General features: G+C 51.3%; 1 protein-coding gene across 2 annotated transcripts in view; it reads left to right on the forward strand.

Moving 5' to 3' along the window:
• The window catches only part of GALNT10 (polypeptide N-acetylgalactosaminyltransferase 10), a 212,482-nt gene that overhangs the window by 170,350 nt on the left and 16,269 nt on the right, over positions 1-25,863 (forward strand). For both annotated transcript variants that reach the window (XM_026510837.4, XM_057312279.1), the window contains 4 exons: positions 162-347; positions 3,783-3,966; positions 9,343-9,460; positions 23,764-23,871. In XM_026510837.4, coding sequence (XP_026366622.2) covers positions 162-347; positions 3,783-3,966; positions 9,343-9,460; positions 23,764-23,871 — 596 coding nt within the window. The remainder of the gene's footprint in view (positions 1-161; positions 348-3,782; positions 3,967-9,342; positions 9,461-23,763; positions 23,872-25,863) is intronic.

The following is a 25,863-nucleotide window of genomic DNA, read 5'->3' on the forward strand; positions in this document are numbered from 1 at the left end:
CATGCAGGTGGTGATCCTACATGAAAGGTCCAATGAGACATCCTACGGGAAAGCTGTGTCTAAACTATACAGTGCACACGTAAGGGAGGGGTGACAGGAATGGTTACTAAGCAGCTGTTCTTACCCTTCTGTCCATCTGTCCTCTTCTGTCCCACTCACAGAGCACCTGAAGAAGCCACTTGAGGACTACATGGCCCTTTTCCCCAGTGTGAGGATTCTTCGAACCAAGAAACGGGAAGGGCTGATAAGGACGCGGATGCTGGGGGCCTCGGCGGCAACCGGGGATGTCATCACATTCTTAGACTCGCACTGTGAAGCCAATGTCAACTGGCTTCCCCCCTTGCTTGGTAAGGGACCCTCCCAAGGCTAGGTAGGCCCCAGCCTTCTGCAGGGATCATCCACACGGGTTCCCTTGACTGCTTGAGATGCAGCCAGCCAACATCAGGTGCCCCGAGGGACTCAGAAGTGCTCAAAGAAACCTTGAAAATCCACTCAAGCCCTGTCCTTCATTTTACAGAGAAGGAAGCCAAGAGGGGGAGGTGACTTGCCCAAAGTCCTACAGCACACTAATATCTACTTACATGATTTTCTGTGTTTTCAAGTTTACTTCAAGTTTTATTGGAAAGCAAGCCAAGGCTGTCTACTGGTAGGAGCCAAACTGTGGAGGGACATTATCCTAGCAACTCAGAATAGTTAACATTCACTGCACTGCTACTGAGCCAGGAAAGTTGTAAGTGTTATCTCCAGTCCTCCCAAAACCATGCCAGGTCAGAAGTGTCCCCATTTTATAGTAGAAGAAATTGAGTTTCAGAGATACTGAGTGACTCAATATTGTTCCCTTGGGCCGTAAGTGTCAAAGTCACCATCTATCTGGCCCCAAAGTCTGTCCACTCACAACACCACACTGCCTTCCCTGAACTCCTTTCCTCCCTGGAGAGTTTCTGACAGCTATCAGGAAAGGGCTGTGGACAGGGCAGCATGATCTGGCAGCCATTCACCATAACCTTGCAGACAGAAGAGTGACAGGATTGGATTGTGGGCGGTGAGGTGCCTCATAGCTGGCTGAGGAAGCAGGTCTGAGTTCTGCGGAGCTCAGATTCGTTGAAGCCGTTGAGCTGGTGCTAACAGGTGGACGTCGAGGAAATGGTCCACTGAAACTGGGAATCAGGTGAGGGACAGGGATGGAGGCAGATCAGAGAAGAGTTGTCAATCTAGAGAGAAAAGGAACTCCTCACACATGGGTGGGTATTCTCGCCATAACAGAAAGCTGGGGAGAAAAGGGGACTGAAGTTTAGGGCCAACTTGAGCCTGCGTCAGAATCATCTGAAAGACTCATGAAAACACAGACTGCTGGAGCCCACCCCAGAGTTTCTGACTGAGGAGATCTAGGGGTAGGGCCTGAGAAGCTGCATTTCTAACCAGCTCCCAGGCGGTCCCAGTGCTTCTGGTCCAGGGACCACATTTTGAGGAGCACTGGTCAGGCCACCAAGCAGAGGTGAGAACAGAAAGCAAAACCCACACAGTTTAATGGGATAATCCAGCAAATCTGTTTTCTGACACAGATCAGCATGGAACCTCAGTATTAGATTATATGCTTCTGACCCAAGGGTCCAGGATCCCACTGGATTAGGAAAAGGATGTAACACAGATTTTCTGGTCAACTGTTTATGTAACGAAGCCAAGAGGTCTCTGCATCTGCCTCTCATTACTGAAAGAGAAAAAGGAAAAGAAAGAAAAAAGCCTCACCATAAATCACCGAATTTATGGAGCTGAAGGACCAACCCATTTGTCGGGTCATCCAGTGACTCATAAAGAGAATGAAGTGGTGGGGCACGAAGCTGAGCTGGGAGCCTAAATAGCCCTTAACTCTGTTTCTATGGAAATATATGAGGGTAATTTTCATAATCTGCAGAATACATGGAAGAAACTTGCTCCCTCTTTTTTATTTTCTGTTTTTCTGATAGAAATGTGAACGGGTGGTGTAGATGTGAAAGTCTGTCCCTGTTCATACAAGCAGCTGACAGAGCACATCAGGGCTTTTGTCTCGAAACTCACTGCCTTCTGTGGCGAGGAGACATTCCTAAGCCTGAGAAGGACTCAGCCCCCAGAGGAAAGCCACTGTTGATCCTCATTTCCACCACCACCACCATCACCATCACCATCATCATCATGGATCTGCTAGTCCCTTAGCTTTTTAGGACACAGCCTCATTTGAATTTGACGGTTATGGGGTAAAGCAGACAGGCCAGGCATTATTATCCACGTACAACAAATGAGAAAACTAAAACACCAGGAGAACGAGGGAGATGCTCAGCTTCTGAGCTTCTTTCAGCAAGCCTGGTCACAGACAGTGTCGGCGGCGTGCGGTTGTGCAAGAGGCTGGGCTGCGCATCTTGGCCCCACTGTCCCATTCGGTCTTCATGGGGACCCCACGAGACTAGTGCTCTCTTCCTCCGTTTTGTTGGCAGGGAAACCAAGGTCCAGAGGCATCAGATAACCTTCGTCAAAGTTCTACTGCTCGTAGGTGACAACACCAGGGTCTGGACCTGGGCATTCTGTCCCCCAGTGAGTGTAGCACCCTGGAACACTCTATCTGATGCTGCCCCTTGACCCCCCACCTCCCACAATCAGCCCGCCTCCAGCAGAGCTCTGTGTCCTGGGCCCAGAGCCTCCATAGAAGTGAAATCTCCTGTGTGGCCGTGAATAATTGGGGGGGGAAGCGCTTCTCTAGATCTGTCCTTGGAGAAGTTTCTTCGACTTCATTAAGCATCCCTAGGGAGCCCGCTCACCAGGCAGACGCAAGCTCCACCCCCAGAGATTCTGATTCGGTGCAGCTGGGGCAGGGGCAGCCCTGGTGTGTTTGTAAACACACTGTGGGTGCCTTGGCACTGGCGGCTCAGAGAACACACTGCCCAAAGCAGCATTTCTCAAACTGTTTTGACCCTGTGCCACAGTTATACATTGGACATCTCAATCCAGTACACAAACACACACCCGTGTAGTAGGACTGCAACACATTTCCTGAAGAAGTACTTTTTCTTATCACTTGGAATGCACCCTGACATTCAGTACTCTTTTTTGGTTCATTACACACACACACACACACACACACACACACACACAATTTCATGACCCACCTATGGATTGTGTCTTGCAGCTTAGAAAAAGGCAAAAATGCTGCTTTCTCTCCTAGAAGAAAATTCTGTTTGTTTAGTCTATCCCTCTTCAGTAGTTGTGACTGTTGGAAGAAGTGAGCTGAACTCTCTCGCAGGGAGGGCCATTTGGTCACTAACTATAGCTAGGAAGTTTTGAGGAGCTGTCAGGGGCAAGTACCAGGATGCCTGGCTACTTTGGGCCTCGAGTCAAGGTTAGGATCTGGAATGTGTAGCCTGACAGGGCCAGGACAGGAGCCTTCCCAGAAGGAAATGAGCCTCTTTCCACAACAGTGCTGACCATTACAGGCAACTGTGCCGAGCCTCCAACCGTCACAGTGTCCGATACTCATAGCAACCTGGGACACAGAGCCTCTTCTCCCAGTTTCACGAAGAACACTGGGGCTGAGACATGATTTATGTAGCTCACAGGTAGCAGGGCTGGGACGGGAGCCCTGGCCCATCTTGCTTACCTGCGCTCTCCCTTCCTCTTGGGATTCCCAAACTCAAGTGTTCAGAGAATTCACTCAGGGAACACGTTAAAAATGTGAGTCAGCTGCACAACAGGGTCATGCACTTAGCTGTTCGCCCCGTCCTGCCTCCCTAACGGGCATCTCTTGACTTTTTCAGACCGCATCGCTCGGAACCGCAAGACCATCGTGTGCCCAATGATTGACGTAATTGACCACGATGACTTTCGGTATGAAACACAGGCAGGGGATGCCATGCGGGGCGCCTTTGACTGGGAGATGTACTATAAGCGGATCCCAATTCCTCCAGAACTGCAGAAAGCTGACCCCAGCGACCCATTTGAGTAAGTACGAGCTACCCAGGCTGGTCCCAGGGGCCGGCCCAGTGACCCCCCCCCAACACACCCAACTCAGGATCACCCCCTCCAGGGCTAACATCCCCAAGCAGAAGCACAGCCCCTCCCAGCTTGTCACAGAGCCTCGGCTCAGGGGCCTCCCAGCTGGCCACGTCTTCTTTGTCCACATCTGTGGTTGGCCAGACTGCCTGTGGCAGGGGGGGGAGGTGGGGAGGGGTTGTGAGCACAGTGGCTCTGTCCCTCCAGCCTAGTGCACAGTCGTAATCACCATCAGCAGCACCAGCACCGCCACCATGTGCTGACCCCTTGCTAAATGCCAAGCACAGTGCTGAGCACCACGTGCAGATCCTTTTTAACCCCCCACAACCACATGTAGTCAGAATTATTATCCATATTTTCCAAGTGGGGACACCAAGGCTCCAGGAAGTGAGGCAGCTTTTCCAGGTCACACAACTCAGAAGCAGGTAAAGGCCAGATGCATATGCAGGTCTGTCTGCCTCCAGGGCGGTTTTCCCATCATTCAGTTATATCCTCTCGGAAAGATCAGGGAAATATTAGGGAAATAATAGCTTGTCCCACGGTAGAAGTTTGGGAGTGTGTGGAGTGGACCCATAACATCCTAGAAGGGGAAAGCCAGGGGCCCTACAGGTAATGGACGCCAACCCCTTGCAAATGGGGAGACTGAGGCCCCAGGATGAGGGGGGGCGCTGACTTCTACAGTGAGTTAGTGGCCAGGCCAGAATTAAAACCAGGGCCTCTCTGGTGCCCATCCTGTGCTGTCCTGTGGGCCACTCTGGCTCCCCTGCTGGAAAGACCTTTGCGTACAGCCAGCTTCCTGCTGTCTTAGTTTCCTAATTATAAATTATCACAAATGTACTGGCTTATTAAAACAACACATTTATTCTCTTCAATTTGTGGAGGTCAGACGTCTGAAAAGGGGTTGTACTGAGCTAAAGTCGCTGTGTTGGCAGGGCTGTGTCCCCTTTGGAGGCTCTAGGGAGGGATCCATTTGCTTGCACTAGTTTCTCAAGGGTGCCCACGTTCTTTGGCTCATGGCTCCTTTCTCCATCTTCAAGGCTAGCAGCATAATATCTCCAAGTCTCCCTCTCTTTTCCCCATGCCTTCCCCTCCTCTTCTACTCCCACCGCTCCCCTTCACTCCCTCTCCCTCGTGCTCCTTCTCCCTCCCCCATCTGTCCTTCATCATCACATCCCCTTCTCTCACTCTGACCTTCCTGCATCCTTTCACGTATGAAGACCCCTGTGGTTGCACTGGGACCACTCGGACAATCTCCCCATCTCAGATCCTTCATTAATTATATTTGCAGAATCCCTTTGCAAAGATGACATATGCCCAGGTTCCAGGAATTAGGCATTGGCTACTTTGGGGGGCCGTTATCCTGTCTACTACAGCTGCCTAAGCACAGTTTAACCCCAGTGAGCCCCAGCTTCCCTGCACCTCACGCTCCCCATCTGAGAAAGGGATCTGTTGGCAGCTTGGTCATCTTCATGGGTACAGGGAACACCAGAGTTCCTGAGGGGAGCCCCTAATGCTGTGGGCCAAGGGAGGGCTCAGAGGGAGAAAGAAGCGAGCTTGTCTGGGGAAATAAAAGGTGGCTGGGAGATGGAGCAGTGTGAGCTGAGAGCATGGGTGGAGCTCCATGCCTCTTGAGCAAGTCGGACATTTGTGTTCTTCTCCTGACCTCTGTGTCCTAAACGCGGCCAACCACTACTATTGGAACCTAAGACCACATCATGCAGTCAGCACCCCCCACACGCCCGAGGCAACCCCAGTTGCCCTGAGTTCTCAGAGAGTAATACTACTGAGAGGAGTACCTAACGTCTGACCTGGGCTGGCAGAGCAGTCACAGGGGACATGACTTGACCACACACAGTCCTTACCAGGGCACACTGGGGGGTGGGTACGGTTCTCCACCTTTGCTGATGCAGACCCTGTGGCTCAGAGGGATTGTGAGACTTGCCCAACATGACACATAGCAGAAGTTGAGGTCGGAATGGGCTACTCCAGAAAACAGACTTTTCTGGGTAACCAGAACCCCTTTTGGTTTGAATCAGTACTGTAAGCTGACTTGTGGGCCCTACATTTGTAATGTGCATAAGGATGGGTCTCGCACATTCATCTTCTCATTGCAGGATGAGGAAAAGGTAAGTCCAGGTCATGCTGCTGCTCGGTGGCAGAGGCCCCACTGGTTTCCTCCGGGGCCTCTCTCCCTTGCCTCATCTGGCTATGGAAGGGGCCGGCCCGCCCTAGAGCAGTGGCTCTCAACCTGGCTGCACATCAGCATTACCTGGGGAGTTCGTCAAAACAAACAAACAAAACCCACCAGGCCGCCCCCGCCCCCGAGACCAGTTACACCAGAGTCTGGGCTGGGATTCAGGTATCCGTGTTCCTTAAAGCTCCCAGGGGATGCTAATGTGTGGCCACGGTTGAGAGCCACTGGCCTGGATGCTTCCTGAGGGACCCTCCATCGATTATATCCTCTGATTCTTTCCAGAGTATCTTTTCTGTACTGTATTTGAACAAAACCCAGGGAGAGGCCACTAGAAAAATCCTGGTCATTTTCTGCACACCTCTCCACGGTGCCAGCAAGCGGGCAGTCTGCAGGCACAGGGCAGTAGAATGAAGTTTGAAGGGCACGGGCTTTGGTGGCAGACCCCCGCTGGAACCACAGCTTATCCACGGACTCAGTGCATGCCCTTGAGCGGAATATGTAGCATTTCTGAATTTCAGATTTCTCCATCCGAAAAGGGGGCTAGGAATAGAGCTCTGTGAGAGCTGGAGAGATGTCGGTAAAGTGAATGGTAGACGCTAGACACTCAGAATTGTTGTTATTATTATTGCTGAACACAGCAGAAAATAGACTGGGCCGGAGGAGAGGCCTCCCTCTGGAGGCAAGCCTTGAGCATCCAAAATGCCTTAAGGCTAATATCCTCCCGGTTCCACAGCAGCTCCTCGGCTCTTGCCACTGGCTTCCACCCAGTCTCGTTTCCGTGTGCAGAGTCTCGGGTTTGATTTCCCTTGAAGCACGGGCTCAGAAACACTCCCTGCCCCTTCAAGCAGGGTATTTGCATCTCCAGGCAAAAAACCCAAACCCCACAACCTTCATAAGACAGAGGAAAGTTGATACTAGACACCTTATTTTTCATAATACTGGTACTTTCAGAAATAGAACAGCAACGCAAGCCAGGAAACACAGCTATACATTCATTGTGTAGATGGGAGACCAGCTCAGAGTTACATCAGCACCGTCCAGTAGAAACATAATGTGAGCCACGTAAGTACTTGTAAATTTCCTAGTGGCCACATAAAAAAGGTAAAGAGAAGTAGCTAAGATTCATTTTTGTAATATACTCTGTGTAACCCAGTATACCTAAAATCGTCTCATTTTAACATGTAACCAACACTTTGAAATTATTTTTTTAAAGATTTTTTTAAGTCATCTCACACCCAGCGTGGGGCTCAAACTTTCAACCCCAAGGTCAAGAGTTGCATGCCTACCAACTGAGCCAGCCAGGCGCCCCTGAAATTATTAATGAGGCCTTTTCTATTCTTTTTTTCACACTAAGTCTTGGAAATCCCGGGTGTATCTTTACACTTCCAACACATCTCAGTTCAGAGTAGCCACATTCCAGAGGTTCAGTGGCACATGTGGCCGTGGCTGCTGTACCAGGAGACACAGGGTTAAATGGTTAAACACTTCGTCTCAGATCACACCAAAGGTAAAGGAGAGAGGAAGCTGGAGGGATGCCTTCCCCATCCCTGATCCCCTGTCCTGTTCACGCATCACCTGCCTCTCGATTGCTCATGCCTGACAGGAGGAATTGTTCTGTGGCCCTGAGGGGTGTGAGCTCCGGCAAAGATTAGAGATTCAAAACCTGCTTAGTAGCTGTGAAGCCTTGAGCAAGTTACCTGTCTGTGCTCTGGTTTCTACATGTGTCAGTGAGGCGATAAGGATGAGGCCCATCTCATGAGGTCAACGCAAGGAGTGGTCATCTTTTTAAAAAATTAGTGCAGGCAAGCACCTGCCGCGTTTGAGCCCTCAGTGAATATTCAAGGGGATCTTCCTTTAAAGGAGTCCCTTCGATGCTGTCAAGGTTCATCTGCTACAGGAAGCTTGGGAGGGCTGTGGGTTAGCTACGTTCTTTTTAAATCAGCCCAATTTCCATGAGCTTGCAGTTCCCAAGGCCAGGAGGTGGCGTGGAGTTGGCTGCTGGAATGTTATTTGAGAGATCTTCCCTCAACCAATATGGGTGGCCCCTCTCAGGTGCCAGCCCTGTGTGAGGCACCGTGGGGACACAGGCAGGCTGCAGCATGGCATCCCCATTGGGCTTGGCATGATGCCAGGCTGACGTCTTGTTGCCCACGGTGCCCCCAATTTATCATCTCTGTGCACTTGCTCCTGGGGGTTTCCCCTGTGGGGTTCCTTCCTCTGCCCTCATTTCCCACTTGTCAAAACCCACCTCGAACTTCCCCCCCAAGCACCCTTTCTTGACTCTTGCCCCAGCCTCCCTCCTTGCCTTCAAATCCTGGAGGCAGACACTCCCTCCTTTCGTGTTCCTGTAGTGCTGTCTGCACCTGCCAGAGGCCCTTGTTACCCGCCCCCCCCCCCCCCCCGCTGTCTTCTGGATCCTTCTGTCCTGAGGTGGCTGCCCTCCCACACTAGTATCCCCTGAAGTCCAGGCCAAATCTGATTTACCTCCACATTCTCCCAGCATCCATGGCTCAGCTGGCACTCAGCGACTAGAGTAATGAGACAGTGAATGTGTGGAGTTAATCGTATCCCAGTTTAACAGAAAGAACAGAGAGTGTATCTTCTTCTGCACACTCTCAGCAGAACAGATGTCCAGTGCTGGGCTGACTGAGTGAGAATCAGCCAAGGAGCCTGTTTGAAAACACATATTCCTAGGCTCTGTCCCCTAGGAACTGCTTCATAGGTCTGGGGTAGGGCCCAGCAAGCTGTGTTTTGTCTTCTAAGAGATTCCACAGCCCAGACAGGCTTGGAGGAACCTGATTCAGACCATTTAACCCGTGGGAGGACCAGTGAGGCACTGCCAATGCAGCTGCAAGGCACGCGTTCCTGTGATTTCCTCTCACAAGTAACGGTTGAAAGGAGCTTTGGATCGGTTTGGTTAAAATGTAGCATTTAAGAAGGGAAGTTCTGGCCAAGACTGAAGACAGCCTGGGTCCTCCCTTGGAGGGGCCTTGGATTCCCCGCTAGACACGTGGGCCATGCTCATGGGGCAGCGTGCAGCACCACCCCCAGGGGAACGGCAGTGTTGCCTCGCACTCAGAGCACGCAGCCACAGCGTTTGGTCTTCACACAGCACTCTTCTTCCCTGGCAGGTCTCCCGTGATGGCCGGTGGACTGTTCGCTGTGGACCGGAAATGGTTCTGGGAGCTGGGCGGGTACGATCCAGGCCTGGAGATCTGGGGAGGGGAGCAGTATGAAATCTCATTCAAGGTGAGCCAGCTTCTTGGAAGCCCCCTTCTCCCCCTTCTTGCCACACCCCCTTGGCACCTGTCCTGAGCCTGGAAAGACTGAACCCTAAGGTTCTGCAGCTCCTGTTGCTCAGGTGAAGAAGTCAGGGGCTGTGGGCCACTCCTTGTTGCGTGCGATCACGGATGTGGGGTGTCTCCTCAGGCTGCTGAAGACTGGCCTTACCCACAGCTCTTATATCATCTGCTTCTTAGGATGGCAGCGTTAGGATAAGACAGGTCTCCCTTGCAGTAAAGATGGTGCCGTGTCTCCCAGTGAGATGCCCAGCAACCCAGCAGCAGGGAAGAGAAACCAGGACAAGCAGGATACACAGGCCTAGGGGAGGGCTGTGCTCCGGGGAGGGCCCTTGGCCTCCCAGATTCCTAGGTAGCCTGAGTGCTTCCTGGCCACCCCTCTCAGGTTTCCTCTTTGTATCCACCACTGCTGGAGTTTGCCATAGAGACCAGTGGTCGAGAACTCAAGTTGTGGCCTCAGGAAAGTGTGGGTTCAAATCCCACCTCCACTTCTCAGGAGCTTGGTGATTTGGGACAAGTTTAATTAGCTTTCTTTCCTTGTGTGAAATAAGAGAGTAATGATACTACCTACCTTACAGAGCTATTGTGAAGATTGAATGAGGTAATATCTTAGAAGTGCTTAACATGCAACCTGGGGACACAACCAGCAATTAATAATTGGTAAAATTTATTAAAGATCCAGTGAAGGGGCACCTGGGTGGCTCAGTCGGTTAAGCATCTGACCCTTGGTTTCGGCTCAGGTCATGATCCCAGGGTCTAGCGATCAAGCCCCGCACCTGGCTCTGTGCTCAGCAGAGTCTGCTTGAGATTCCTGCCCCTTCCCTCCCCTCTCCCCCTTCCCCTACCGCTCCCTCCCCCACTCCCTTGCATGAGGCAGACATGCACACTATCTTTAAAAAAAGAAAAAAGTGAATAAATCTTTACACCAGCATCCCATGTGCTGTAGAAGCTTCGACAATGGTAGTAGGGAAATGGTGGTTGCTAGTTAGCCACCCAAACTTCTGGGGCCACTTTCTCCCCTTCACTAGTGGGATTCCATATTGAGTCAGGTGAAGAAGAGAGGCTTTGTCCCTCTGAGGGGAAGTGGGCCAGGACCTGCTTCTAATATCCCCGGGACCCCTGGGAGGACATAACCCCACCCATGAGGGATGGTCATTTGCTGGGAATACACAACCCTGATGCCTCCCCCCCCAACTTCGGCACCAACTTTTTATGCAAGGGACCATCGTCTCACACAGTGATTGAGACTTCGGTGCTGGGGTCGCGTCCCAGTGCTGCCACTTCCGGCCAGCTATGTGATCTTGGGTAAGGAAGGCTCACCTTGCCGAACCTGTTTCTGCTCCCACAAAATGAGCTTCATGATAGTTGGATCCTCATGGGGTCGTTCGGAGGATTAGATGCGCCCATGCCGGCTGGGTTCTTCTCAACAACATCCCGAAGATGGTTTTCATATTGACATCATTACTGTCACTGTGCACACCACTGGTTGAGCTGATCAGAACTGGGGATCGTAAACCCTTGATTAGCAAGAAGACAACCACCTGGAATTCTACCACAACTTTATTTTGGTTTGAAGGGCAAGCTGTGTCGGTTTTACCTCTGGAGTTCTGAAGCTGTCTCCCATAAGGGGACCAGCCCCTAAACTAACTAACACTCATGTCCAGGGGCGATATTCGAAGTATTTAACGGGGATGAGGGCCCAGGCCCCAACCAGTCAGAGCGGACCCCAGCTGCAAACAAGTTCTAGATTTCAGCCCTGCTCAGAGCTGACGGGACACTGTGCCAAGCCCTTCACACGGGCTGGCTTATTTAATCCTCCCAGCATCCCTAGCAGAGGGATGTCTTCATTATACCCATTTCACAGGGAGGCAAGTGGGGCTCAGACCACTTGAGGTGTCTGAGCCACACACAGGTGGGGTAATGGAACCAGCACCTGGCCCCAGGTGTCCTTGACTGCAGAGCCCACACTCAGACCTGCCACGTTTCCTAGGCCTCTGTAGGAACAGGAGAGGGAGAGAAGGACACTTGAGAGGAAAACGAGCCTGAGAAGTCGGCTGCAGTGTCTCCCCCGTCTTCTGTGTTTGCCTCCTCCTGGGTTGTTCTTCATTCACTGGGATATTCTGCAGCCTCTCAGTGAAGTGAATTACTGACAGGTTAAGTGAGAAATAGCAAATAGGTTTCCTCTCGCAGCCAACTCTGATCTGCTCAGGGCTAGGGGCTACCCAGCACTGTGGTGCTGTGTATTCTGAAGCTGCATCCGAGCTAATCAGAAAAAGCAGTGATTGATTAGTGATGTCTGCCATGGGTGCTGGTCTGGCAAGTGATGGCACACATGTCATTTTTTTGAGATCCCTAGCCCATGCAGTCTAGGTTTCCAAATGTCACATCCTTATGGGTACAGTGAAATCACACACAGGGAATCAAGAGAGTTTTAACCTCACAGTTCCTCAATCCAGCAATCAAACAAACTTGATTTATGAAGTTTTCTACCAAGTGTGTACCCAGAAATGGGCACGCCTGTGTTCTGAGTGCTCGCCAGAATGGCAACGCCAGTAGGGCAGGAATGTGTGTGTGTTTCACTCACTGCTGTGTCCCAGGTACCTAAAGGGTTGCCTGACATGGAGAAGGCACTGAATAAATCTGTGTTGGTGTGTCACGCAAAGCAGGTGCGCCACTGGCCAGAAACCAGCCTCCATGGTCACGAAGTCCCCTTTGAGAAACGCCCTCTCTGGAGGATAGCGAAAGGAGAAGGCTTTGCACAAAGGAATTCCTAAACCCAAAATGATTTCATTCTGTGTGTTTCAAAGACCCATCTAATGATGCTCATCAGGCAATTACAGCAGAACAAATGGCATTTTTCTCCACACAGTTTATTTACAAAAGACTCGGTAATGAAGCCATATTGGAAGTCGCACATCCGGGAGGGGGAAGGAGGCTGGCTCCTGTTTCATTTGATCCAATTCATGTGCTTCACTCTCGAGGGGAAAGGGTTCTGTGTAATGAGGAGGCTCCCAGGTCTGGAAGGGGGGCTTTCCTCCCTCAGTTTTCTCGCTCCTGGCTTGGAGAGCGTGAGTTGCCCGAGCCCGTGGCTGCTCATCTCCCAGGGCATTGTCTCCCAAGCCCCCGCGGACGGCCTGCCCACCATGCTGAGGGCACGGGAAAGCCCATTCCTCTGCCAGAGACGCCTCCCCGCAATGCCGGGGTTCCGTTTCAGCCAGAGTGGAACATTTTGAAAGGGCCATGTTCCCTCTGCTTCATCTCTGCTGAGACCTCTTTTCTTCTTGGTGACAGAAAAGAGACTGGTCTGAAAGGCTCGAGTGTATTTTCAGAAATTAAGATAAATTGATATGTGCCATTGGTCTGATGAATTAATACTTTGGCTCCAATTCCAGAGTAGGCCATCTATCCTGATGGGAAAACCCTACAAGAGGTATTCTGAAGGTTCTGAAATTTCTGGAAGAGTCATTGATTTTTTTTCCCCTTTCCCTTTCTCTCTCTCTCTCAGCCAGGAGAGATTTTGTTTCCAAAAGGCACAGTCACACTATCAGAGTTCTCCGGGGTGGCAGTCAGAATCTTCCCAGTTCTAGTGGCTGGTTAAATCCTTAACTCCATAGCCTGCCTGTACCTGCCTCCATGAACTGACCCCTGCTTTTCTCTCCACCCTCCCCCTGTCCTCTCACCCCATTGCATTAGTCTGCACTCTTGGTTACAAATGACCCAAGTCCTAGTCAATCCGATTTAAGTGAAAAATCAGAATCAATTGGCTCACAAAATTGAAATTCCCAGCCAGACCTTTCAGGCCTGGCTGGATCCAGGGACTAACCCATCTCCGCTGGTCTCCCTCTCTCTCAGTCCCTTGACTCTGCTTTCATCTAGGTTGGCTTCCTGCTCAGGGCAGGCTTTCTCTCATGGAAATACCCAGCATCCCATTGGAAAGAGAGTTTGTCTTTCTGATCATTCTTATAGAAGTCCCCAGGTTGAGTCTCACTGGCCTGCTGGTTCCTTGCCCATCCTGGAGACAGGACTTTCCCCAAAGGAAAGTGCAGGCACTGTATCTAGAAGGAGAATGATTGTGGGGGCGGAGCAAACCACAGATGTGTGTGCCCAGCCATGTGGAACTGCTCACAAGTCCTAGGCTTACATGTCAGGCCATCTCTGGAAGCACACACTGTTCACTGTTCTTGAAATGCCTTTCCTTAGTCCGGCCAGCCCACATTCAGCCTTACCTGAGCTCCCTGTGCTGGCCAGGGTCCACCCCAACATCAGTCCTGGCTTGGCTCTGAATTCCTCATGTTGGCATGACCCAAGGGGTGGCCTGTCTTCCCCACTGGACTGTGAGCTTCCTGGAGGCTATCTCTAGACCCATTGTCTGGCCCATAGTAGGTGTTTTAAATAACTTAGTGGCATCAGTTCCTATCTGATAAAACTTCCTTCGCCCTGCCCTTCCCAGACTTACATCACCATTTTTGCGTAATGGTGGTGTGGTGGGAAGGGTACTCGGCAAGAAGGCAGGGCGCTGGCTTCTCATCTCAGCTCTCCATCCATCCATCTGGGGGCCCTAGACCAACCGCTTGACCTCTCTGGCCCTCACTTCCCAGACAGTGCTGTTACGACTTTCCTTGCTATCCCACGAGATGGAATCAAATAAGATGCTGTGGGGAAAGCCCTTTGACTTACACAGGTACAAGAGTGGTTTGGATTAGAGGCGGTAGCAGTAGGATGAGCCAGAAGGAAGACGGCACAGTGTCCCCAGGAGACCAGGGTTAGGATAGCTTCAAGTCTGCGGTCCAAGAGAGAGAAAGTACCCACAGGACAATATGGACGAGCTGGCAGGAGAGAGGTGGGCTCTGCAACAGTGTACGTGGCTAGCTCTCGTTCACAGCAATTTGGCAAAATCTGTTCCATGCCAAACCAAGCACATTCTTTGACCGAAAATTCCACACCCAGGGGTTTATCTAAGAGAGACAGCTGCAAGGATGAGCAAAGATTTAGGCAGAAGCTATTTATCGAGGCCTTACTTCTAGTAGGGAGAGATTGAAAATGACCCCAATGTACATCCTAAGGGTGTAAATAAGTTAGAGCACATCTAAACAATGGAGTATTATATTTTAAAAAGTTAGATGCCTCCAAAATTAAGTTTAAACAGAAGCAAAAAATTGTGTATACGTACTATGATTTCATGCTTAATGTTTAAAAATATGGTAAAGGCAAACCAGCAAACAAAAACCCCGAGACTCTCCTCACAGCAGCTAATGTTTCCTGGGCACGCGCCCTAGAAATGTGTGGAGCTGTGTGCACGGCACTCTTCACACACCGTCATTTAGCCTCCGCGATACACCCAAGGCAGTGCTCTGATTTTCTCCCTTTTGTAGATGAGGACGCTGAGGCTCGGGTTAAATCACTTCCACGGACTCACACAGCTGGAACAGGGGTGTCAGCCCTGCGTGTCGGACTCAGACGGAGTCTGTGCTCGGACCCACAGCACCGCGAAGGCTTCCTGTCCCTCGCGGCATCGGCGGGCAGGGGGCGGGGGGGGCTCCAGATGCGGTCATCCCCTTCTACTAATGTTTCTGTAACAATGAGTATGTTCATCATAGGTACATATCACTTCTATAATCAGGAAAAAATTACAATTTTTTTTTTTAACTAAGAAGGAAAAAATGTTGGTTTTCCGCCCTCCCCGTGCTCCCTCGCCATATACATCCCAATGCTGTGTTTGAGCCATTTGCAAGTTCAGGGATGAGCCCCACCCCCCCGCCCCGGCAGGCCTCCAGAGAAGGCAGTGACAGTGAGGAGACCCGAGGGGAGGACTGAGCACACCTCTGCAGGGCGGATTCGAGGAGGCAGAGGCAGCAGCTGCTGCCCTCAGAGGACAGACGTGCCACCCTGGGGCTCCCCTGCGGCAGGCTCACGTAAGCAAGGGAGTAACGGAATGCCACATGAGGAGACGGAGGACAGCCTTGTTGGAGAGGGAAACCCGTCCCGTGTGAGTAGAGACAGGAGGTGTCGGGGGCCTCGGTTTGCTTTGTTGGATAGAGCTGTCAAAGCCCAACGCAGTCCCAGGCTGCAGATTTGGGGCAGATTTTAAAAAAGAAAATGCTCAGGTTTTCCTTCTGTAAAATTCACAGCAGCATCAGGAGGATTAAATGGAAGAATGTGGAAAGAAGGTAGGAGCACCCCCAGAAACTGGTTACAGGTGATGTTGTGACCTGACGCCTTTAGTGGTCTGGTGACTGGGCCAGGGACCCTCGGCTAGATCCCAGATGTCCTGACCCTAAACAGCCCCATGCTCATCTCATTTCTCGTGGTAGAAGATGTGGAGGAAAGGCCGGCCCGGCCTAGAGAGAGTCAGGACCAGCCCCGAGGGGAGTTAAGGTGCCACACAGGAGGGAGAAACGATTTCCAGAGACCAGCACAAGAGGCAGAAGGCGATCCGGGACCTCTATCCAAGCACCTGCATGCCAATACCTTTCCGCATCTCTCTCCCCTCCCCCTTGCAGCCCCCTGACTCAGACTAGCTGCAGTGTCGCTGCTGGACCCCCGGTGCCAGCTCCTTCCTTCCCTGGGTTATCCAAGGATGCCGGGCACATGCTCTGCTGTGTGCAGCATTTACCTCCGGGCTACAGGTGCCCAGCCTTTCCAAGAGCCGCCTGCTAGGGACAGGGAAGGCATTCTGCTCGTGACTCTGAGCAAGCCCTTTGAAATTCCATGAACATCTCTGTCTGTGGGAGCCTGCATCCCCCACCATTCCTCCAGGAAGGTGGCTCAAAGGCCCAAGGGCCGTCTGTCTTCCATGGCTTCCCAGCCGCACACACCTGTCTCTCCATGTCTCAGTCATTCATCACTAAAAGTGGCGAGAGTAACTTCTTCAGAGCTTTGCTGTAAGAACTAAATGGCATGAAACATTTACCTGGCCTAGAGCCAGGCAAAAAGGAGGCACTCGCTGAGTGGGAGCTGTTCCGATCAGAACCCTCATGTGACAACACCCCAGGATTAAGTACGTGGCCCACAGAGTCAAACCTCCTGGGTTCTTGTGCAGGCATGATCAGCTCGTCACTGTGTGGCCTTGGGGAAGTGACCTAACCTCTCTGCACTTAACTCCATAGCTATCAAATGGGGATAGAATCATCCTTACTTCATAGTGTGGGTGTGAACATAATGTCAGTCAAACCGTGTTAACACCTTAGCTCAGGGCTTGGCACATGATAAATGCTCGGTAAACGGTGGCTGTTAATGTTGGCATTGTTGCGGCTGATGTGATCGGGCTGCAGGTGCAGGAAGATAGGAGCAGGAGCAGCTTTGAGGCTGACGAGACAGAGGCGGAAGACCTTGGCTCCAGGCCCAGCTCTGGAGCGAACCCTCAGTGAGACCTTGGACGGCTCCCTTGCCCTTTCTGCTGAAGCGGTATCTTCTCATCTACGAGGGCACTTAATAACCCCAAACTCCCAGGGCTGTCTGCGTGAACTCGCTAGTACCATTATCCTGAGGGAGGCCGTCACATTCCAGTATGTGCTGGTGCTTAGAGTGTGGGCCCCAGACCAGCAGTATCTGCGGCAGCCGAGAACTTGTTAGACATGCAAATTCTCAGGCTCCACCCCAGACCTGCTGAGTTAGACACCCTAAGGGTGGGGCCCAGCACTCTATTTTAACCAGCTTTCCAGGCGATTCTGATGTTCCCAAGGGTGAAAACTCTGGCTGTGATGAATATGTGGAGTCTTGTACAGAGAGAGTGCTCAGGCTTGGGTGTGGAAGGACAGAACGAACGGGGAGGCCACTTGGCCGGTTGGCCAGCATGTCCCAGCACCTTCACCCAGTTATATTCTTGGGTCATTGGGTCCACCCTTGGCAACGAGTTTCTATTCCATTTCTTCAGACAGGCTTTTAGAGCAAGGCTGACCAATGACTAGTCCATGTGTGAATGAATGAATGAATGAATGAATGAATGAATGAAAAGAAAGGAAAGGAAAGAGAAAGAAAGAAAGGATAGATTTGTGTGGGCTGCATTACTGATGGAAAGAAAAGCAAAGCTGCCCTGCAGAGCAGAAAAGTGAACGGACGGCAGCTGGTTCTCAGCAGCGTCCACAACCTGAGTGCAGGGGGTGTGGAGAGGGCCGGAGGTGACCAAGAGCAGAGGAACAGGTGGCAGAGAGCCTTGTTTGCAAGCCAGGGATGCCTGTTCTGCAGGTGAGACAGATGTTGATAGGGGGCTTGGCAGAAGACCATAATAGGGTCAGGACCAGGCTCAAGAAAGGTTAAACCAGGAAGGTGTGGTCTCCCTGGAGGTCTCAGAGCTGCCTAGTTCTGGGGGACCCAACCCCAGATTCCATTCTGGGCTCTGCCATTTATGAGCGGAGGGACCTTGGGGAAGGCACTGGGTCTCGCCAGGCCTCGGGTTCCTCACATGTAGAAGGTATGATAGCACCTCCCTCGCTGGGCGGTTATGAGAGTGCTCTATTCAAAGTATGAGTCAAACCTCAGGGACCCTGCCTCTTGACTGAATTTATTAGTTTAAGAAACAAGACCCTAATGTAAGGCAACCACCGCCCTTTTTTTTTTTTTTTTTTTTTTTGGCCAACTTGTCTATAAACCTAAGGATATGGTTGAATTAGTCAAACAATTTATTAATTTAGATACTCATGTGCTTAAAACTATATTATATAAAATATTAACTTAGTAAATTCAAATGGCTTTTAAAAATAAAGTAAAACTTTTTTCCTACTCTTTACCAGCTGTATCCAGTAACCATTATCAACATCTAAAACTAGCATGAGTGAGGTCCTTTCATGCTGGTAAGACTCTCTGAAAGAGCATCTTGTTGCTTAAAACAAACTAATACATTCAAAACAACATGAGCCTCGGAAAACATGGATGTAACACCATTTCTTCTTCCCTGAGGGGAGTGCCTGCCAGCTGCCGTGCGCCCAGAGAACCCCGTATGCACTGCTCACGGCCCTCTGTGCTTCGGGATTACCTCATTTCAGCCTCGTCACAACCCCGGGAGGCAAACACGAGAATGCATCCCATTTTGCAGACAGGGAAACTGAGGCTTTCAGACTTCCGAAGCTTGCTTAAGAGCCTGGATTAGACCTCAGTCCTTACTCCAGAACCAAGCTCCTAACAGCAGCCCCGTGTCCCTCCTGAGCACACAGACAACGCCGAATAACCGGTGGTCATTACTGTTATTTCCCCCAAGTGCAGCTGAACAGGGCTTGAACTCTATAGGGGTCCTCAGCCCGTATGCCAAGAGCAGAAGCGGTGGCCGGCTGTCGTCTTCTCCTGGCCATCGGCAGGTAGGACGGCCACCCGGGCCTGGTGGCGTCCAGGCAGCCATGACCTCAACAGAGGGAGGTTCCCCCACAGGACGGGCCCTTCTGCCACACGCTCTCTGGGCCCCCGTGTGTCTTCCAGATGCACATCACCACTTGTTTCTTTCCTCCTCAGTTTAGGAGATAAGAGCAAGTAATTGTCTTTTATAGACACTGCAGTGAAGCCTGTCATCACACAAAAGAAGTTTGCTAATAAAATAAATCAAAGCAGCAATGAAAATGAATGGGGAGCAAGCTTTTACAATTAGATTTGTACTTGTCTAGTGGCATGGTGCTTCCACGAGAAGTGAGAAGGCTGTTCTGCAGGGGAGAAGAGCACCAAGAAACGAGCTGACGGGGGGTGTTTGCGCACTCCTCGTGGTGGAGCAGCGCGGCGCCCAGAGCAGGCAGCTGTGTGCCCCGTGGGTGTGGAGGCCGGCGAGGGGCTGGACAGGGAAGGAGGGAAGGAAGCCAACAGCAGAGAGGGGTTGCAAATATGTCATCTCGGTAGTCTGTGTGCATCTGCATCCAAATATGAGGGGGTCCCAGCCACACGTGGTCTGGCTGCTGCTGGCTGCGCCTCCCGCTTCTCTTTGGCACCAACTGGATTCTTCTCCTGCCCGTGTGTTACCTGGGGGAGAGGCGAGCACCCTGGGGCAGCCGGGCCCCCAGTGGTGCCCCATGACTGTGCCAGCCCCACCTGGTCCTGTCATTCTCGTCAGCTGCAGGTTCTGCCACCAAGTTAGAAAAGCCACTTCACTCTCTGAGCCTCAGTTTCTCCGTTTCAGAAATCAGGCCATAGAATAAAAACCATGATGGTGTTGGGCAAAGGGGCAAATGCTGTATCATTTCAAGGTGATGGTATTTCTCATTCTTTTGCAAACGGGAATGATGAACATAGTCAAGTCTGCTACGGCCAGGCATCAAGCTAAGTACTTTTCACGACTGTCTCATGCCATGTGAGCAGCCTTTCAAGGCCGTAGCGAGCCGTCATTACCCGGTCACAGCAGACTGCAGCTCCCCGGGTGAAGGCCTTGTGCCGGCCACAGAGCTGCTCGAGGTGGTATTGGGAATGGGCAGGGCTGTGTGCTCATAGCCCCCGTGCCATGGCTGTCCTGGGTCTTGAGGGCAGCTGCCTCGTCTGTGAAGGAAGGCAGGAGAGGGCCCTAACGGTACACAGACGGGAGACCAGGGCTGAGAGCAGAACCGCGGGACCTGGGATCAAGACCACTTCTGGCCACACCCCAGCCCAGGGCGAGTCAGGACACCGTTCTGTGCCTCAGCTTTTGTCCTGTTCCTGGAGGGTGAGTCCCTTCCAGTCTTGGGATCCTGCCAGATAACCAACAAGCACCATAGAGGTGCTGACCATCATGGAAGATGCTAGAGGGAGTTGTAAAGAGTTGGGTGCGCCCTACACAGGGCCCTTTTCAGGCTGTTCAGGTGCTCCCAGAGGACTCGGGAGTTACAGCAGCTTCAGCTGAACAGGTGTCTCTGTGTCTGAAGGCACTTCCCATCCTGAGTTGGCTGTCGGTGGCTCATGTTCAGGGCAGGGAAGCTGAGGAGTAAACCTGTCATCCCAAACCAGGACTCCTTCTAGGCTCCAGACATGCTGGGAATGTGAGGGTGTTTGGGATACCTCAGACCTCTCAGATCAAGGGCACCCTGGTTCTTCAGGAACCTTCAGGCTGATGGCCAGCATGGTCAGGGCCAAAGAAACCAGAGGTCACAGCAAAGAGAAGGATTTGGAGATTGATCATTGACTACATAAAGGAAGGTTCCCTGCCAGGCAGAGCAGAGATGCAGCCTCGTTAGCTAATGCGAGTTTAATATGGAGTCCGGGGAGCTGGATGCCGGCCTAGTCAACTGCCCAGGAGATGGTCAAAAATAGAGCGGGGCAAGATGTCCCCCACCTGCTCAGCGCCACTCTGCCTCCTGAAAGGCAGGGGCAGCCCACCGGCTAGCTGGGCAATATCCAGCAGACAAAAGCATCACTTCCGCATCAGTCATTTTGTATAAAGGAAGAGTTATTGTTATGGGATGCTGGCGCCTGATCAATATCTCCTGCTTTGAAAATAAACTTCTTGGCTTGGCCTTGACATTAATCTACCATCAGGAGCCCATTATCTCAAGACCAATGTTCTGTTCTATTGACTTGCTCAATTTTTTTTTCTCCCCCAAGATCAGACTATAATTGCATTTCTCCAGGCAGCACTTCCACTAATTGCAGCCCCATGCATACATATCCCCTTGCAGGAAGCCTGGGAGGCGGTACATCCAGGGTGGTTGGAGACAGTGGCTGGCAGAGGGTAACGAGGGACTGAGGACACCCAGGTGCATGAGGTGGAAAAGCAGCCCTTCTAGAGCCTGTGAATTAATTAAGACATGAAACCAGATCCCCAATTTCCCATTGAGCTGTTCAAGCTAGAAAATGCTCTTTTGCACAGAATCAGGGTTGTAGATGTCCCCACCGCTACTCCTCATTCATAAACGAGGGAACTTGGTAATAACATTAGTAATAGTGTCCAAAGGGGCGCCTGGGTGGCTCAGTTGGTTGAGCAACCAACTCTTGATCTCAGCTCAGGTCTTGATCTCAGGGTCATGAGTTCAAGCCCCGCACTGGGCCCTGCACTGGGCCCTGCACTGGGCCCCGCACTGGGTGTGGAGCCTATTTTAAATAAATAAATAAATAAATAAATAAATAGCTATCATATATATATACATATACATATATATATAATGTCCCAAGTACAGCTGACTCCTACCATCACCACCGCGTCCACAAAACCGATGAGTGACTGTCTCTATCTGCAAGAGCCTCCCAGGCCCTCCCTCCCCCAAGCCTGTACCCTAGCCCATCCTCCACCCCACAGGCAGAGTCATCTTGGTAAAATAGAAATTGGATTATATTGTCACCCTCACTGAACACTTTCGGTGAAGACTCCATATTTTGCCCTGTGAGACTCTTATGATTGTCCCTGCTCATCTCTCTGACCTCCCCTCCCATCTCTGCTCCTGCTCCAGGCCTCTGGCTTTCTGTATTCAGTGATTAAGCCAACCTCAGGGCCTTTTCACTTGCTCTTCTCGCCACCTGTTTTCTCACCCCTTGGATCTTTATGTTATTTTTACCTTCTCACGATTTAAGTCTTGTATCTAATATTCCCTTCGAAGTGAGGGTTTCCCTGACCGGTGCAGGTAACCGGACCTCTCATAGATCCATACAGGGAATCTGTCCTTGCTTTGGCTCCCTTAGAGCACACATCACTATTCGAAACTGCCTTTGTATTAGTTAACTACTGCCACAGGAAAAAACACCCCCAGTATGCCCTCCTAAAGCAGCAGTAAACAGTACTGCAAGGTTTGTGCGGCTCAGGGAGTTGGGAGCGGCTTAGCAGGACAGCTCTGCTTGGGTCTGTCTCAAGGTTGCCGTCAAGGTGTCGGCCAGGGCCACGGGCCTCTGAAGGCTGGACCGGGACAGGAGGGTCACTCTCTAAGAGGCTCACTCTCGTAGCTGGCACGTTGGCACAATGGGCAGGAGGCCTCAGCTCCTCACCACCTACCTGGTCCTCTCCACGAGCTGCTTGAGTGTCCTCACAGCACGGCAGCTGGGTGCCCCAAAGCAACTGGTCCGAAGGAGGAAGGTGGAAGCCACGGTGTCTTTGATGACCATCATTAATGCACTTTTCTGTTGGTTACCCGGGTCTGGCTCACGGGACACATTTGGGAGGGAGCTGCCTAAAGGTGCAAATGCCAGAAGACGAGGCTCACGGGGGGCCGTCCCGGAGCTGGGCACCATACTCACCCTCCAGGAGAGCAAGGGCCTTGACGGACTTACCCTGAATGTGCCCCGCACGCTGCTGGGCCTGTAGCGGACTCTCCACACGTATTAGTCAGAGGTCTGAATGCATCACTGTGGTGCGTGTCACAGCTGTGACTGTGTGCCAAGCCTTGTGCCAAGTAAGCACTTGACATGCGATACCGCATCCCCACGGCCGGTTTCATTTCATGCTCTACAGATGAGGAAACTGAGTCTCAGAGATCAAAGTCACAAACCTGGTAAGTGACTGAGTCAGGACTGGAAGCCAAGACTGCTGAGGAGGGTCCGTTTAGCCTGGGTCCCTCAGCGGGTGTGAGTCAGCGTACTTACGAAGAATTCCCAGATTGCCATCAGACCAGCATACAGTAGAACTCAGGAGCTCTTTGTGATGCCAGCTATGGAGGGAAACACAAGGAGAAACTTGAGATTCCTCTCTACGGTGATACCAGCTGCGTGGCTTAGGAAGCCAGACTCCAGAGAAGTCGGGGCAGGGAGGCTGCCGCCTCTGCTCAGGGTGACCCAGCAGGAGGCTTACAGATCTGAGAGGAAACTCTGGAATCGGATGCCACAGTCAGTAAATATACAGAGCCTATGTGCCGTCTCTTGCCCTCTCACACCTGTGGCAGACATCACTAAGCGATCCCCGTAGTCCTTCCCACTGAGCCCCCACTGCCGCCTTAGAACTCTCAAAACAGCTCTCCACGCACCTGCACTCACTCAGAGCTCAGACTCTGCAGTCAGCCGAAGCTGGGTTTAAATTCTGGCTCCGCCACCCACTAACCTTGCGACCTCAGACAAGCCTCTTAGCTTCTCTGAGCCTCGGTTTTTCCTTCTTTACAATGGAGCTCCGTTACTACCCACTTCATAGGGTTTCTGATGAGGCTTAGATACGGTCGTGCATGGGGAGCTTGTACCGTAGCGTTTGGCAACGAGTAAGCACTCAACGCTGTCAGCTATTTAAAACTGCTGTTGTTACTACTGTGTTTTCCTCCTTGCTCTGTGAATGGGGGCTTTAGTAGACAGTCCAAGCTGATGCTTTTGATGAATGCATGGAAGGAAGGGACAGTGGCCTTTGGGGGCAATGGCGAATGAGAGGCAGAAATATCATCTTCTCTCTCCCTTCCCACCCTGCAGGTGTGGATGTGTGGGGGCCGAATGGAGGACATCCCCTGCTCCAGGGTGGGCCATATCTACAGGAAGTATGTCCCCTACAAGGTTCCCGCTGGAGTCAGCCTGGCCCGGGTAAGGTGGTGGCTTCCCTGGATGGGGAGGGGGCAGGGGTCTGCCCATCAGCACAGCAGAGACCTCCTGCGACACCTGGGACTCCAAGCCAAGTGACTCGGGTGTGAGGATGTGCATCCCACACCCACCCCCAACTCTCTAGGTGAAATCCAATTTAAAATAGCTTACTTAAATCCCTGCTTAACCACTCATTTGCTATGACCTTGAGAGGGTTGCTTAACTCCTCTGAGCTTGTGTTTCCTCTTTTGTTCAAAGGAAGCTAATTTTTCACAACTCTTAGCATTGCAGAGAATTAAGGAGATGGCACAGTTTCCCCAAGTGTTGCAGACAAGATCATTTTAGGTGCCAGACATAGGAACATTTTTATTTACATGTGTTTAATGTGCATTAGAAATTGATATGCATTAGTGTAGAAACTTGTGATTTTACAGATATGATTACTTAGGATAAAGCTGAAGTAGGTGCAAAGTTAGACCAGGTGTGATTTAAAGAAACCCATTAGATAAATATTAATACAGGTGGAGTGGTGTGTTGGGGAAAGCCTGAGGCAAGGCACTTAAAAGTTCCTGGCAGGAGGGTGGCTAATAAATGTCAATGTCTTTCTCTTCTCCCCGCCCCCTCCCCGACTTTCACTGCCAAAAATTCTGTGTGTCAAACTATTTCATTACCTTAAAATGGTTTGTATTAATCATTGCTTGAATTAAATTGGCCACTGGCTACACACAGAACTCTGTTAGCCAGAGGCCTATTCGAAGGTTCTGGTTTTTGTATTAATGATCTTACCCTAAACCTTAAATTTTAAAATATTAAGTATCTTGAGAAAAAAAAAAAAAAAAGGTGACCACAAAAGAAAAATGGGGCAGAGAGGACCCCAGAAGGTAAAGAGGGCCACAGAGAGGTCTGGGGGAAGCTGGAAAGGTAAGCGGGTAACCGGCCCAGCTGTGCCTGGTGGAGACCCCTCCCGACAGAGACCCTCCTGGGAGCCTGTTTGTCATCAGTCCAGAAACCTCCTTCGGCCAGGCCGCCGCCTCCCCCTCGTATCACCTGACAATCGATGACGTGCAGAACTGTAGGCCCGGGTCGGGAAGAGCCTCGGTCCTGCGAGTTACACGGAAGACTGGGCGGCTCCACCAGGCAGCGGGACCCCCAGGTTCCATCCGCGGGTGGGAGCTGAGCTCCCTCCGGAGTAGCCCGCGTTGAAGAAAAAGAGGGCCAGCAGTGCCCTCTAGTGGTAGAAGGTTCCAACGACAGCCGCATCTGCCCTCGGAACTTCGAACAGCCCATCCGACACGGAGGCAGGGCGGGCGGGTTCTAGATTCAGCAGGAGCGGTAGGGATCACGTTTCTTCTGAGATCCCATTGGCAAGCCCAGAGAAAGATGCCAGACAGGAAAACAGCGCAAAGTCGCTCAGTAAGCCCGAGAGCGCGACTCTCAGCTACAGGAAATGGTGGGACTGTGGGGACACCTCTGACCCCTGAGCAGGATCATTTCCGAAGCAGCCTCTTCTTATCTGGTCATTTATAAGGCCCACCTGGTTAAAAGGCACCACGACCTCCTGTTTATTGAACCATAGATGAATTCAATGGATAATAGCTAACTGTAGTAACACATAAAAACTTCCTGTGAGCTAGACATCATGCAAAGAATCTTACATATTTATCGAACTTAATTCTCATGTGCTTTTAATCCCCATTTGAGAGATGAGGAAAGTGAAATGTGGAGACATTAACCCACTTAGGTCTGACCCGTGCCTGGCACAGAGCAATTGTCCCTTAAACAGTGGCTGCTGTTGTTAGTACTAATGTCACCATCTGTTAACAAGACTGGGAAGTTTATTTCAATGTCTTCTCTGAATTCTGTGTTTAAACATTCAAACTTCTTTTTCAACTGTCTGTTATCGTATCGGTCTCCTGGTGACTTTAAACCAGTAACAATCAGAGGGGGCACCCTACGTCTGTTTACAGGACCACAAAGATGCCTGAATCAAGCACC

The sequence above is a fragment of the Ursus arctos genome, unplaced genomic scaffold, assembly GCF_023065955.2.
Source record: "Ursus arctos isolate Adak ecotype North America unplaced genomic scaffold, UrsArc2.0 scaffold_15, whole genome shotgun sequence".
Classification (NCBI taxonomy): Eukaryota; Metazoa; Chordata; class Mammalia; order Carnivora; family Ursidae; genus Ursus; species Ursus arctos.